This window comes from Lactuca serriola, chromosome 5 (genome assembly GCF_051521515.1).
Source record: "Lactuca serriola cultivar US96UC23 chromosome 5, Lser_US96UC23_V15, whole genome shotgun sequence".
Lineage (NCBI taxonomy): Eukaryota > Viridiplantae > Streptophyta > Magnoliopsida > Asterales > Asteraceae > Lactuca > Lactuca serriola.
The window spans coordinates 151,094,884-151,110,846 of NC_136412.1; the positions used below are offsets into that span (position 1 = coordinate 151,094,884).

At 34.5% G+C, this 15,963-nt stretch overlaps 1 protein-coding gene across 2 annotated transcripts; it reads left to right on the forward strand.

Annotated features, from left to right (window-relative positions):
* Positions 1 to 5,864: 5,864 nt before the first annotated feature.
* LOC145053113 (cyclase-like protein 2) lies at positions 5,865 to 13,055 on the forward strand. Of its 2 annotated transcripts, none has more exons than XM_079001098.1 (6): positions 5,865 to 6,382; positions 7,512 to 7,556; positions 7,660 to 7,732; positions 12,375 to 12,472; positions 12,590 to 12,660; positions 12,778 to 13,055. In XM_079001098.1, exons 1-6 carry the CDS (start codon positions 5,959 to 5,961, stop codon positions 12,901 to 12,903), a joined length of 837 nt encoding a protein of 278 aa, XP_078857224.1. In that variant the 5' UTR covers positions 5,865 to 5,958; the 3' UTR covers positions 12,904 to 13,055. The 2 variants fall into 2 exon arrangements, with proteins under 2 accessions (XP_078857224.1, XP_078857225.1); XM_079001099.1 differs by lacking the exon at positions 5,865 to 6,382 and adding an exon at positions 6,905 to 7,381.
* The last annotated feature ends 2,908 nt before the right edge of the window (positions 13,056 to 15,963 follow it).

The following is a 15,963-nucleotide window of genomic DNA, read 5'->3' on the forward strand; positions in this document are numbered from 1 at the left end:
AAAACCCGAGAACTTTAAGTGGTATAAGTTTTAATTGGATTTGGCGATTATTAAGTGGTGATCTTAATATATGATGGAGTTCGTTCATTTCAATTAGCTTATCACTGCGTTCTCACTTTTGCATGTTTGGAACCCACTTCCAAGTATTAATTTACTCAAACATCCACAGTCGGTCGTACTCTTGGAAGTAAGTAGTGATTCAAGACTGTCATGAGTATTGGTGGATTGTCCATATTGATTAGACATAGTATAGTGATTGCGCTAACACTCATGAGTGCTTAATAGAGATTTAAGTATTGGACCAACCCACACTTAGAGATTACTTCATGGATTTAGTCACGTGTAATTCTAAGATGATAATATCTTCTATTCTTCAAACCTAGATACATGTGGGGTTTTTCTCTATGATTCTGTTTTGCATTAGACTACTCCAACGCTAACCGTAAGTGGTAGTTATAAAGGGTATGTCCATGTATGATATGATGAAATAGACAAAAACTATGTAGTAAAAGTTTATTCGTTCCTTCTGCCTTAATAGGAGAAGCGATATCTATGGGCCCCTCGATGATTTGGTGCTCACATCTAAAGTGCTTGGCCAAGCCCTGACTGGAATTGATGTGTTCAATTTAGTAGTCAGATGTAGTTGTCACAAATCTATATCGGGAAACATAATCTTGAATTCTTAAGATTGACCATTATCCATGTCTCGAATTCATACAGATATCATAGAATGAAGGGATAGTTGATCACTTATCTAAGGGTTGAATCTTGATTAGATCAAGAGCTCGGTAGTTGCATTGGATGGCTAACTCTCTGTTGATTATTGGAGAAATATTAGTCCTCGTATAGTTGATGACTTGTCCAAGTGGGAGACTGTTGGAATAGTGTCCAAGGTCATTAACTATTGGTAATATTTCTAATAATAGCAGGGTCCTTTTGGGTTGCCCTCAAGACCCAAATTGAGTAGAATAAATAAAAGAGAAATTAGTTTATTAATTATTATGGTTAATAATTAATTAGAAACTAATTGGAAATATATTTTAGGAATTAACAGTTTAATTAATTAAAGGGTTGAATGTTCATTAATCGATAGTTGGTTAATCAGGAATGTTCCAGAACCTTATGGAATTAGGGTTGGATGAAAATCACTCCATCCTACATGGGAAAGGAGTGAAATTTCATGGTTATGCTCCCATCCCACATGGGAAGGAGTACTAAACCCTAGGAGGCATCCAAGGCTATAAATAGGGCCTTAAGGATTTCATTTCTCCTTGCAGCTTGGCATGAAGTATTTGCTAACCCTTCTTCCTCCCCCTCTTAGGGACAATTTCTATCCCCGTTAGGTTTGTGAAATTGACCATTCTCCTAGTTATTTTTATTCCACTCTTTGGTGTCATTGGGTGTGATACCATTAGAGGGATTCTGGTTTGGGTCCTTTCATCGAAGTAACTTCATGGAGGTTCAAGATCTCAAGCATGGAGATCAAGGGCTACATAAGAGGTATGTTTTCTTACTCATGTTTTAGTTTTCTAGGGCTGATGTAATTAGCATGAAGCCATAGATCCATAGGATGCATGTACACTTACGTATATCGTTGTTTCGATTTTTCTGCTGCCTAGTTTTAGAGTGTATTTGATGCGTAGAAAACTCAACAATAAATTGGAAAGAAAAAGAAAGGAAAAAAAGGAATTGGTATAATAACACCCAAATTGGAAGCGGGTGGAGAAAGCGAAGGAAGGCAGATGGCAATTGCAGGAGAACATCAGGAAGAATCAGTTAAAACACATAACCACACCATTATAGCGGAATCGAGAGAAACCAAAGGTTTACCCAACACCAAAACTACCATCGTTGATTGAGTGAGTAAAGAAGAAACAAGTCATTTGAAGAATTGCTTAACTTCATGAACGACCGTTAGGAAGAAGGTGGAGCAACGACGTAGTTGCCACCAAGTTTCTATCGATTGGGTTAGAAAGACCATCACAAAAAATAACCTTCACTCCAACCATCATAAAAACAAAACCCAACTTTTGAAATCCTAAATCAAAAACACGACCCTGAATTTCAACCGGGGGAGGCTTAGAAAAAAAGGGTGAACACCGGTATGGCGGCAAACACCGGTTGCAATATCCGACTGGAATGCCTTTCGAGCTACCCTGCCAAAATACGGCCATCAATTTCACCTGATGCTCGATAATACAAAATCTTTTCAAAAATAAAAATCATCATCGCCTCAATATCGATAAGGAACCATCAAAATCGGAACCCATCAAAGGAAGAAAATGGTGAGTTAAAGAGAAAATGATGAATAGCAGAAGCAGTGAAAAAATTAAGGAGCGCCTGGTGGTGCTTCATAAAGACGGTGGTGATGGCGGTGTTGAATTGCTTCCAGAGAGAAACACTCACACACAGAGGGTTGAAGAAGGATTGAGATGAAGGCGGTGGGTTTATGGTACTGTATGGTAATAAAAATGGTGAAGAAGAATAGTAATCCGAATATGATTGGGCAAGAAAGCGGTGAAGCAAGGTAAAACAACACGTGGCCACTAAAAATATAGATATTGACATAAAAAGACCCACTGCAAAGACAAACCAAAAAAATAGACGTAAGTGAACACACTCACATAAATAGAGGACCACTTTTACCAAAACCTTTAGGAATTCTACTGTTCCTAAGGATTGTCCTTCTTTACTCTCTCTCTCTCTCTCTCTCTCTCTCTCTATATATATATATATATATATATATACATACATACATATAATAAGAAGATTAAAATATAAAAGAAAAGAAAAGAAAAAACAAAAAAAGGGAAAAAAAACAAAAAAAACAAAAAACAAAAAAGGAAAGAAAAAATGATGTCAAATCAAAAGTAAATGATTGATTAGATTGATGTTAGGGGGTAAAATTGGTTAAGAGGGGTACTTAGACTACCCCCATCGATGCAAAGTGACGAGCGGATCGGCACTTTTTAATTAAAAAAAATGAAAATTAAATGTATATGTACAGCCTAGGCCACATGGACAATCCAATTTCACCAAAAGTTCACCAAACTTTCTTGCCATGTGTTTAACAATCAAAGACTAATTGTATATTTTTTTAGATTTTTAGATAAGAGTTATTATCCTTGAAAATCCAACATTATCTTAATAAAATAGTTAAAAAAATACTAAAATTCATGATTTTTTTTTCTCTATAAATAGAGTATAATATTGGTATAGTTCATATCTCATCTTAACTCTTCATTTATAAACCTTTTTATTTCTTTGATACCATGGATCCAAATTTTGTTTTAAATCTTGACGATTCTCAAGATTATCAAAACTTTCAAGGTTATGAAAGCTCTCAATTTTTCACAAATCTTAATCAAGTCCCTATCACTGAAAATATTCAAACCTCACAAAATACCGGAAAAACCCAAGAGACGATAAATGGGATGCTGATGAAGATATCGCTTTAATGTCAGCATATTACATCGTTAGTGAAGATAAGCGTCGTGGAAAAAACCAAAAGAAAACGTCAATATGGGCACAAGTAAAGGAGCTATATGATGCAAATCAAGCAGAAAACCTAGGAAAGCTTGGTAATAGGAACATAGCTCAAATGAAAGGTCGTTATAAACGACTTAACAAAAGTGCTGGAAAATAGGTTGGTGTTTACCGAGAAGCATATAGAAAAAGAAGAAGTGGAATGAGTATGAAAGATGTTGAGAATGAAGCTCATAAGTTATATGAGACAAGTGGAAGCAAGTTCAATGACACGATTGTTTTTAATAAGGTTATGTGTAAGGATCAAAAATGGGATCTATAGCTAGATCATGATGCAACACGATCACGTCCTAAATATGAAGTGGATGATGAAGAAAGTGGTGGTAGCACAAAAAGATCAAGGTCTACTGAAGAAGGAGACTATTGTGTCCAATCCAACACAGAAGGGGCAAATATTGGTGGTTTAACAATTAAACGTCCAACAAGTAGAGATGTGGCTAAAAGAAAAAAAGGAAAGTCTTCTAATGAAGTTGTTGCAGAACTTCGTGCAATGAGGCTTAGTAGAGATAGTGAAGTAGAAGTAATGAAAAAAAGACTCGACTTGGATCACAAAGGGAGCAAAAAACGGATGAAAATGAGCTAATAAAGATGCAAAGTTTGCATTTGAACACACTCCTACAAAAGGAGCAATTGTCGCCTGAAGAAGAAAACATGAAACATTTTCTAATGTCTAAGTTTTATGGAAACTAATTACAGTTTAGTGTATATTTTATTTTCAGTATGCTTTTAATGTATTTGTAAGATATTTTAGTATGTATTTGTATCTCATGCTTTTAATGTATTTGTAAGATATTTTATTATGTATTTGTATCTCATGCTTTTAATGTATTTGTAGTATATATTATATGCTTTTATTGAATATAGCCAATGACCGATATTTTCAACAAAGACGTGTTGCCACAGGCAGACAAGGTCTTTCACCATTACAAAAATGTACCGGAGCTATGCGGGTGTTGGCGTATGAGACATCAGCAGATGCACATGATGAATATTTGAGAATGAGTGAGATTGTAACAAGAGATGCTCTTGTAAAATTGTGGAAGGTGTTATTTCATGCTTTCGTGAAGAGTATCTTAGACACCCCAATCAAGATGATTTGCCACAACTGCTCTATGTTGGAGAAGAATGTGGATTTCCAGATATTGTAGGCAGTATTGACTGCATGCACTAGGAATGGAAAAATTGTCCCACGGTTGGGCTGGACAATATGTAGGTAGAAGCGGTAAGACAATAATTTTGGAAGCTATTGCATCATATGACTTATGGATATGGCATGCATTCTTCGGAACATCGGGTTCATGCAACGACATTAACGTCCTCCAAAGATCTCCTCTTTTTGATAATGTCTTGGCAGGTTGAGCACCATAGGTGAGTTACACTATGAATGATTGACAAAATCATATGACTTATTATCTCACCGATGACATATATCCTTCATGGGCTGCCTTGTCAAGTCAATAAGTTCTCCATAACTTCGAAAACACAAGTTGTTCGCTGAACATCAAGAGGCTGCTAGAAAAGATGTTGAACGAGCATTTGGAGTTTTACAAGCTCGTTTTGCATTTCTTCATCGCCCTTGTCTTGTGTGGGACAAAGATATGATGGGTAAAATTATGATTGCATGTATCATCATTCATAATATGATAGTGGAGGATGAACGACACACATAACTTCATTATTATGATCCATCCGAATTTATAACAATAGAAGACGAACAATCATTTGAATACTCTACTCAAGGAATTGAAAATCTATCTAGTTATATGACCAACAGGGCACAAGTTCTCAATAGAGATGTTAATAACGCTCTAAAAGATGATTTGATTGAGCATATATGGAAAAAATTCAATACTGAAGAATAATTAAGTAGTTTGCATCTTCCATATTTGTAACTTGTTTTATCTATTTTATTAAGTATGTTTCATGAATGTAAAATAATTTTTTATCTAGTTTTTTTTATATATATTTTTTGTAGTTTCATGCTTAAAATAAATAATTTGTTTATTTCAAAATAAAATATTTAATTTTAATAGTTCTAGTAGTTTTTAGTAAAATAAAAATAAAAATAAATTATATTTTTTAAGGAAAAATAAGTTTGGGTTGGTAACAAGTGTAAAAAATTAGATTGGATTAGGTTGTATAGGTAGAAAAGAAAAAAATTAATTTTTTATTAAAAAATTAGATTTGATTGGGTTGGATAGTCTTATAACACAATCCACTCTTAAAATAAATAAATAACTAATATGGGGTAGACTTATGTAATGGAAAGGTACATGGGTTTATATTTATTTATATTATACTTGAAGGGTTTCTATGCAATTGTTTAATAGTAGGCACGGATGTGGCGTTGATGACCCCCCTCTCTCTCTCACACACACACTTCGCCATTGTTGCTGCTTGAGCTTTGATCCGATGGTTCTACCGAATGCGGCAGCCACAATACTTCTCACGGCACTCATTACACTCTCTCCTTTCGCCTTCTCTTCTGTCGTCGACGATGCATACCCATCCCCATATACCGCCGCGATGACATCCTGCGACCTAGACGACGGCGGCAGCAGACTGTCCCCTATCCGCAGAGAAGTCTACGATGAGGGTCGTATCATCGACATAAGTCACCGTTACCACCCTGACATGCCTTCATGGGGATCGGACGACGGCCTTGGAGAGTTCCTCCGGCTTCCGGCGAGTATGAAGAACGGCTCACTCGCCAACAATTCCGAGATGAAAATCCCCACACACACTGGGACCCACGTGGATGCCCCAGGACACGTTTATGATCACTATTTTGATGCCGGTTTCGATGTTGACACGCTTGACCTTCATGTTCTCAATGGTGAGTTTCAATGAGCAAAGATTTTTTAATTGAGTGTAAGCTGTTTGATTTAATGCCTTAATGAAACTTTGAACTTTGTCAAAAAATAAAAATACTATCTTTTTAAAAGGACAACAGAAAGAATTTCCAGATTCATGACAAAAATCTGTTTCATTTCTACATTCAAAAGAGTAATAATTCTGACGGAAGAAGTGAAAGTATTGTTGTTTTGGGATAAATAAAGTAAGGGATTTATTTGGTAGGCTTTCAACATCCAGAAAACAACATTTACTTCAATTAAAAAGAATTTCCTCTTTGATTTTCTTGAACTTCTTTCATCTGCATAAATTTCTTGAATTTGTAAAAGATTTGATTCGATCTCAAAAATTGAACCTTCACCATGTGTCTTTCCTCAAAACAGTGTCACCTAACAAGAATAGTTTAATCATCATTTATTAAAATAGTATACAACGTGTCATCATATTAGCAACATGTCACGTATTTTCTTGGACTTTTGTGACTTTGAGTGAGGGGACAACTTTAATGTGCTCATAAAAGATCGAAGCATGAAAATGAAAGGTGATGCTTTTCCACCACAACCACTTATCTAACTTCTTCCAAAAGATCCTTCGAAGAGATTATCAAGAAAGATGAACCCTAAATTGATTTTTCTCATGCTTATTATACCTTATGTGTCATCTTTCCCACAAGAAAACGCCTACCCATCTCCATATAGTGAAGAAGAGTTGATTCCTCCAAGAAGGGAAGTATATGGAAGTGGGAGAATTTACGATATTACCCATAGGGTTACATCTGGAACACTCTCGGGGGTATCTGATGAAGGAATTGGGGAGTATCTTACACTCTTTCAAAGCATGAAAAATGGATCAGATTATAATTTCTCCATCATAAAGCTACCTGCTCATTCTGGAACTCATGTAGATGCACCTGGACATTTTTATGAAAATTATTATCAAGCAGGGTTTGATATCGATAGTCTTGACTTAGAAGTACTCAATGGTATTAGAGACATATTTACCTACTTACCCTTGGCCCTTTACTTTCAACTTTATTGGTTGTATCTGGTTTTTCTCACAATGCTATTTATTCTTCATTGTGGGCTGATGTTCCATTTTTTTTTTCTTCATAGGTCCAGCATTATTAGTTGATGTTCCAAGGGACAAGAACATAACAGGTAACATTCAATTATTGCTTCCATATGTAAATTTGCTTCAAGTAAAATATGTTTTCTAATCTCCATAGGAGTTGTTATGATGACTTGTTAACTTATAATTCAGCTGAAGTTATGGAGGCTTTGAACATTCCCAAAGGAGTAAGGCGGGTGCTTTTTAGAACATTAAACACTGATAGGTAACTTCTTTTCACTCTTTTAGTTTTAACAAGAATCAACAATCACATGATGCTTGTTATACTTTCTATAATTTCCTGTTATTTTGATCTAATAACATCATAGATTAATCCCTGTTGGCCACACCAGGAAAAAGAAGGAAATAAATATGATAGTAAATTACAAAAATAGTCCCTATGGTTTATGAGTTTCCTTTGGATATGTTCCAATGGTTTGATATTTAACTTATGGTCCCTAAAATGAAGTTTTGTTATACTTTCAATCCCCAACTTTGACGTTTTGACTTTAACAATTGGACTATATCCAAAAACTCATAAACCACTGGGACCATTTTTGTAATTTACTTAAAATAAAATGTTAATTATATAGCAGAGTACTTTTATGCAATGTGCTAGTATGTTGTAGGAGAAGCAAATTCAATTTCTTCATGTTCCTATTGCATGAAATTCATTGGGTCAATTACTATTTGTCATTCATCATTGCCTCACTTTTCCATATTTCTTTCTAGATTTTAAGAATGAAATATAGTAAGGAGTGCACATCTAACATAATTAAATCTCTCTCTCTCTCTCTCTCTCTCTCTCTCTCTCTCTCATCAATTAGATTAGGTCCATATTACTAATATAGTTGCTCATTATTTTTTCAATAGGCCTATAATTCATTAGGTCAATCAGTAATTCAGTTTCTCATAGACCGGTACGCATCAGTTCATAAACTTGAACACGAATAGTAATTATATAATACAATATTCTATATTAAAAAAAAAAAAAAAACAGAATTGGAACAGTAACAGTTATGTAAAAGACCAGATTCCTGTTTAAAAAAAACAGAAACATTACATGTAAAAAAACCGAAACAAATCCAGTAAGTTTAAAAACAGAAATTGTACACTTCAATCTTACCACTGTCTTTATCCTTTTCCATTCTCCTAGTCTTCTTCATCTAAATTCTCCCAAACATTCCTTGTAGTCGCGAACTTCAGCCTTTTATGTATGTGCTTTTGGGATTCATGTCCCACTTTTTGTGGGTCATTTTACGATATTGGAGTCGAATGAAAACCGATTTGTCGGCTCTTTTGCAAGTTAACCGATTTCTATTGACATTATGAATGCCAAAGAGCTACTAATCGATGTTAAAGTACCTTCTTTGCTTCTTCGGCTAATTTCGGTGTTTCTTCTCAATAGGTTGACCACCAGTCTATTCCATCCATTGTCATGACATTTGTTTGTGAATAGATCATTTTTTTCATATGGAATGTTACGAATTGCTCTTGTAACAATTATTCATCTTCTTCATTTCCGGCAATTCTACGGAACTTCCATAACATCAAACACAACTTTTTTGTCTAAATTTGATGTTTTTCTTGAAATACTATCAGGTGTTAGTATTTCAAGATATAGTGTATAATAAAATCTTGAGGTTAATGCAAACCCTAAACAATGAAGTGGGATTGTCATTTTGTGCCACCTAGCTACAACTATATATCTCAACTTGTGGGCAATAGCTATAATATGTATTTTTTTCATATTATCTTTAATTTCACTGAACATGTTATCCATTCTTTCATAAATCTCACTCTTTTTAAGACCTTTACCATTGCAAACTTGATTAGTAGAAAATAGGTTTGGTAATTGCCAAAACATTTTCAACATGTTTCCAAAATTCATCATCTTTAATTGTATCAACAACTTTTAACCCAATAATTCTTGTGTTTCTATCCTTATCTTTAACCCATTCCCTTCGAGAACAAAGGAAAGTAGTTGTGGCAAAGCCTCCCTACGATCCATAATTCTTTTTAACAAAATACTAATGTAATGAAAATTGGGATTTTGCCACCTTCAACAACTCTAATTTTGAATTTTCTCGAAAGATTACAAGGCGCGTGTGTGGTTGAGAAAGTAGTTAATACTTACCTTATCTCTATTCTATGTGTTACTAACCAGTAAAATTCATTTGCCAAGTTTTTGGAAATCAAATTTAAAGTGTGAACGCAACAAGGATACCAAAAGATATGTTTGTATACCTTCTTGATCTCTCGTCCGACCACTTTGCGGTTAGCATCATTATCCGATATCACTTGCAACACATTACTTGGTCCAACGGTCTTGATAACTCAAAGTAGAAATTTAGAAATCTCTACTCCTGTTTTTTCGACTCTTGAAAAAACATCCAAATACATAAACCTCACACCACGAGAATACACGACCATAACATTGATAAGATGCATATGTTTAACATTAGACCACTTATCGGAGACGATTGTAACACTTTGTGTGTACCAAGTATCTTAACCGGAGTTGGATCCATCTCAACATTCTTAACACACTCATCAAGCAACACCGTTCTAGCTTTTTCATTCGATGGAGGTTTGTATCCATCCGGTTCTTTCTTGATGGCGTTAACCATTTCAAGAAATTGTATGTTGCGTAACACATTGAAATGAATCCCATTTGCACATGATCCTATAATGATCTTCATGTCCACCACACTTCTATCCAATATCTCAAAAGATTATTCAATACGGTTCTTTGCGTTTCTTTTACCTTATTCAAAAGGCTTTCATCTTTTGGGATTTAGAGAGTATCGTGGTGGACATGAAGATCATTCGAGGATTTTGTGCAAACGGGATTGCTTTTAATGTGCTATGCACCCCAAAATTTCTTGAAATGGTTAACGCCATCAAGAAAGCACCGGATGGATACAAACCTCTATCGAGTGAAAAAGCTAGAACGATGTTGCTTGATGAGTGTGTTAAGGAATGTTGGGAAGGATCTAACTTCGGTTAAAGATACTTGGTGCACACCCGGAGTTTCAATCATCTCCGATGGGTGATCTAATGTTAAGCATATGCCAATATCAATGTTATTACCGTAAATTATCATCATGTGAGGTTTATGTATTCGGATGATTTCCGTGAGTTGAAAAAATGGGAGTAGAGGTTTCTAAATTTCTACTTAGAGATATAGAGATCGTTAGACCAACGTGTTGCAAGTGGTAACAAATAATGCGACTAATTACAAAGTGGTCAGACGAGAGATCGAAAAGGTATATAAACATATTTTTGGTCCCCTTGTTGAGTTCACACTTTAAATTTAATTTTCAAAGCAAATTAATTTTATTAATACATATAAGAGATGTAAGGTAGTTGTTAACTACTATCTTAACCACACTCATGCCTTATCAATCTTTCGAGAAAATTCAAAATTAGAGTTGTTGAAAGTGCTGAAAACCCGACTTGAAATTTTAGATCACATTATATTTTGTTAAAAAGAATTATGGATTGTAGGGAGGCTCTTGCCACAACTATTGTCCGTAGTTGTTAGATGGAATGTGTTAAAAATGAGGACGAAAACCCAAGAATTATTGGGTCAAAAGTTGTCGATACAAATAAAAGTTATAAATTTTGCAAAGATGCTGAAAATGTTCTGGCAATTACTAAACCTATTTTTTCTACTAATAAGTATTATGATGATAAAGGTCCTAAAAATGTGAAATTTATGAAAGAATAGATAACATTTTAGTGAAATTAAGAACATTATAAAAGAAAATACATATTACAACTATTACCTGCAAGTTGAGATAATAGTTGTAGCTATGAAGGAGTAAATGACAATCCGGTTTCATTGTTTTGGGTTTGCATTAACCCTAAGATTTTATGATAAACTATATCTTAAAAAATTAGCACCCGATGGTATTTAGAAAGAACACCAAATCTAGACAAAGAGGTTGTGTTTGGTGTTATGGAAGTCTTCCGTAGAATTGCCAAAAATGAAGGAGAAGAATAACTGTTACAAGAGCAATTCGTAACATTCCATATGAAAAGGGATCTATTCCATTGCGGCAACACAAGCAGATGTCGTGATAATGGATAGAATAGATTGGTGGTCAACCTATAGATCCGAAACAGAATTAACCGAAGTAGCAAAGAAGGTACAGTCACAACCGATTAGTAACTCTTCGGCAGAAAGAAATTGGAGTACATGTTCTTACGTTCATAATGTCGAGAGAAATCAGTTAAATTGCAAAAGAGCCGTCAAATTGATTTTCATTTGACAATATCGTTTTTCACATTCATATAAAAACGGCTCACACAAAAAGTGGGACATGAATCCTGAAAGACCACACATAGAAGGCTCATGTTCGCGACTAGAAGAAATGTTTCGAAGAAGACTTGGAGAATGGGAAAGGAAAAAGACCGTGGTTAGGTTAAATACGTCCACCCTAGTGAACTATGTGGCTATGGTTATGGCTTTGACTCCATGAAAAAATAGTTCTAAAATGTCTTAATAATAGATATTGAACAACTATATATATAATACAAATCATAGGAAAGAAATCATCTACATGGATTATCCTAAAAAAAATTGTCTACACTATTTAAAGATTTACTATGATCAAGTCTTTTCCAAATAAATGTGTGTAGATTATTGTCAATAACAGCGTCTGATGTAGCCTATTATCAAAAAGATCTTTAAAATGAATTATATTATTTGGATCCTTCTTTTTAATCTTAAACAATATATTTGTGTCTGATTGGTAACAAGATGAAATATGAATAAGTAATAACACTAATTGTGTAAGCTTACTTTAATTAATCCTTTGTTTGTTTCATAATGTTATTATTTTTTGGGTTATCCATTTCAGACGATTAATGTCCCAAACAAGATTTGACACAAGCTATGTGGGATTTATGAAGGATGGAGCCCAGTGGTTGAAAGACAACACTGACATCAAACTTGTTGGTAAAACACTCTCTTATCCAGTGTGGATTTTTACAAATATACCCCTGGTTTGTGAGAACAAGTGTGTTTGCCATCTATTGCTTTTTAAAAAAAGTATTTTTTTTTAAAATTTTGTAGGTATTGATTACTTGTCGGTTGCTGCATATGATGATCTCATTCCTGCACATCTTGTCTTCTTAAAGAGCAGGGTAAAGACATATATTCTCCCTCTTGCAAAACATACTTCCAGAGGGTGTTTAATTATTTGTTAAATGTCTAAAATACCCTTTAACAAAATTGAACACTGCTACTTTGTGTGGTTTCAGGAAATCATTCTTGTTGAAGGTTTGAAACTTGAAGATGTGGAAGCGGGATTATATAATGTCCACTGCTTACCTTTAAGGTTACTAGGAGCAGAAGGATCTCCCATTAGATGCATCCTAATCAAGTGATACTAGTAATAGTGAAGCATGTTCATAAATAAACTATGTTTCTTTTCAACAACTTTCCTTTGTTTTTTGACTTTTAGTTGTAAACTAGCAGTTAGTTCTTGCAAAAGTACAAAAAGAGATACTGTGGTTTTATATAATAAACAGATTTGCTAGATCACGATGCACACTTATTGCTTGCATATGTTTGTAGTTAAATATGATAGGTGCTGCAAAAAGACTTGTTAGAAACCAAAATCAAGCTATGTTTGTACAAGATTGACAAACACTGTATTGTTGCTATAGAATTACAATTATTTAGAGTAAAAAAAGATCCTTGCAAACTAAGTTCACCAGGATTATCTTCAGTATTATTCTATTAACCCTAGGATAACATTCATTTGAAAACCTATATAACTAATGTTATGCCTGTAATCTTGTGTGTGTGTGTTTTTTTTAACAGCAAGGCTTTATTAAAATAACAGCAAGAAGCTGAAATTACAAGCTACAATAAATTGGGTTATCAACCCATGACTCCCAAGACAAAGATCTCCCCCCACCTAACTCTATTTTTAAGCCAAAAAAACCCTAAAGCTTTGACATCAAAAGCAAGAAAAGAAGGGTTTTTCACTTTGCTATTAAAGATCAAACTGTTCCAGTACGTCCATATAACCCATAAGAAGGCCCTAGAGATCGCATCCATAATATCTTTCTTTCTACTGTCTTTTTTATGGATTGAGTTTACTCCAATGAGGTTGTCCAAAGCGTCACCGTCATTAAGAGCATCCTTCCACCACACATGTAGAAGTGCTCCCAACTCCCTAGTGGTTGAACAATATTTAATTATATGATCTTCATTATCCTCAAAAGCGTTACAAATCGGGCATAACGTAATTGGAATACCCCCCCCCCCCCCCCCAGCAAGGTTAGCTCTCGTCGGTAGTCTACCAAGTCTAGCACGCCATATGAAAATGTTGATTTTCCCTGGAACAATGTTAGTCTAAACTATAGGCGTATTGGTAGACTCCAAGAAGCTTTTGTCAGTTTCTTTCCTAAGGGAAAATACAGTGAAATCACCACTAGCATCAAGACTCCAACATCACTTACTACCATTGGAATTACCCCCATAATCATTACTTCTATAGAAAAGTGTATTAAGATCAATATTGAAAGGCTCGAGATCCTTATGATGGGTTTTATGCATAAGAAACAATCCTATGTGCTCATACAAACCCTAATGTTTGGATCTAGGTTTCTCTATTGTACATGCTTTGAATCCAAGACTAATAAACTTAGATCTAACATATTATAAACTGAATTAGGGTTTAGAGAATTACCTTTGATTGTTATATAGCAATAACAATCAATTCCTTGCTTGGATTGGCCTTAGAAAGCTTAGTGCCTCAAGTGTTGCACCTCTAATGGAGTCACAAACACCTTATGCAACTTGGATGAAGAAGAGAAGAAAGGAGGCTGCCAAAAACGACTAGAAACCCTAGAGAATCAGTTGTCCACGTTTTTGGGGCCTAAGGGGTCCTTTATATACTTGTGTGGGTTGCTAGGGTTTCAGTCAAAACCCTAATGGACAGCTTAAACTCTAAGCAGCCCATGGAACCTTCTGGATAAGGCCATGGACGAAAATATGATGGGCTCCCATCATAATTTCGTTCACCCCTTGTTCCTTTAGCATTCCTTAGCCCAATAACTCAATTATCCAATAATTGCAGTCTAGTCCCCTAAATTTAATTAATCTCTTTTAGCCACAAAATTAATTCTTAATTAATTCTTGACTAATATAAATTAAACAATATGATTTCCCCTTTAATATATTATTCTCATAATATATTAATAAATCATATTTAAACCTCCCTCTCCTTAATTCATCCTACATATTGCTATGGTGAAGGCAACCCAAAAGGATCATGCTCATAATCGGGTCAAGTACATACCAAAATAGTTATGGACTTAGAAACTAATCCAACAGTCTCCCACTTGGATAAGTCTACTAACTATTTTCCGTATGACTTCAGAACCTGATCAGCAATCGTAGCTTTCAAAAGCTGCTGTCAACTCTGATCTTATCAGATAGCGTGTTGGTGGTTGTCGAGGCCAACACAAATAATAACCCTAAATATTACACACTAAAATAGTGTATAGTGGTAAAGGGATCGAATCCACGGAGATTGGTTCAATTTATAACTCTATGAAAAATCTCTTTGTAAAATGACAATAAAAATAAAATGGGGGGTTTTGGTGTTTTGAAATACTTGAAACAAACTAGAGTTAACTATGATTTAAATAGACAAATGCAACAAAAATAAGAGTTTGATGCAAAATCAATAAAGGAGAGATGGTTGACTTAAAGTTTCCTCACTTTGACTTTTGATGAACATATCATTAGAATCCAATGGTGCAATACTTTGATTTAAATCCTTAATTTGGCTATAGCAATCCAAGGATCTTGAGATTACCTAGACTTTTCTTAATTGTTGAAATGGCTAGAGAAGCTCATAACAATTTCCTTAGTCAAAGTCACTAATTCCAAATAGCATGTAATTAGTGAAAGTCAACTAGCATTAAGAACCAAAAAGTCACCAAATCCAAGAGGGGTCAAATGCTTTCACCACCATGTTGGAGGAAATGTTTTTATGATTGTGTGAAGCAAAAACAACACAAAAATCATTTGTTGCTTGCTAATTTGAGGATCATTTACTTAATCAAGAAATTAGCCAACTAATCACCACAAACATATTTAAACTCATGAATAAAAACATACTAGTAGTGATAATATGATAAAACACAAAACAATTCCATAAAGATTTAAGAACAAGTTCATGGATTCTTCAACATCCAACAAAAGTTCAAAAGATTCAACAAAAATTCAACCAAGATTTGTTTAGCCAAGCATGGCTAAACTCAAATGAACAAAGTTAGATAAGATTGTACCAAACATTTGACAAGATTCAAGAGATGAATAGAAGATATTCTTCAAGTGTTCTTGGCCTCCAAAAGTGCTCCAAACTCCAGAGAGAAAGTCTCAAAATCGGACCTTCAAGAAAAGGCTAAAGAGGCACACTAAACTTC

Bases quoted from the DNA above. Each gene is read 5' to 3' on its own strand.
- LOC145053113 (XM_079001098.1), top strand. From the start codon at position 5,959: ATGGTTCTACCGAATGCGGCAGCCACAATACTTCTCACGGCACTCATT. The intron at 7,733-12,374 runs GTAACTTCTTTT...TATCCATTTCAG, and splicing joins AGAACATTAAACACTGATAG to ACGATTAATGTCCCAAACAA. The intron at 12,473-12,589 runs GTAAAACACTCT...AAAATTTTGTAG, and splicing joins CACTGACATCAAACTTGTTG to GTATTGATTACTTGTCGGTT.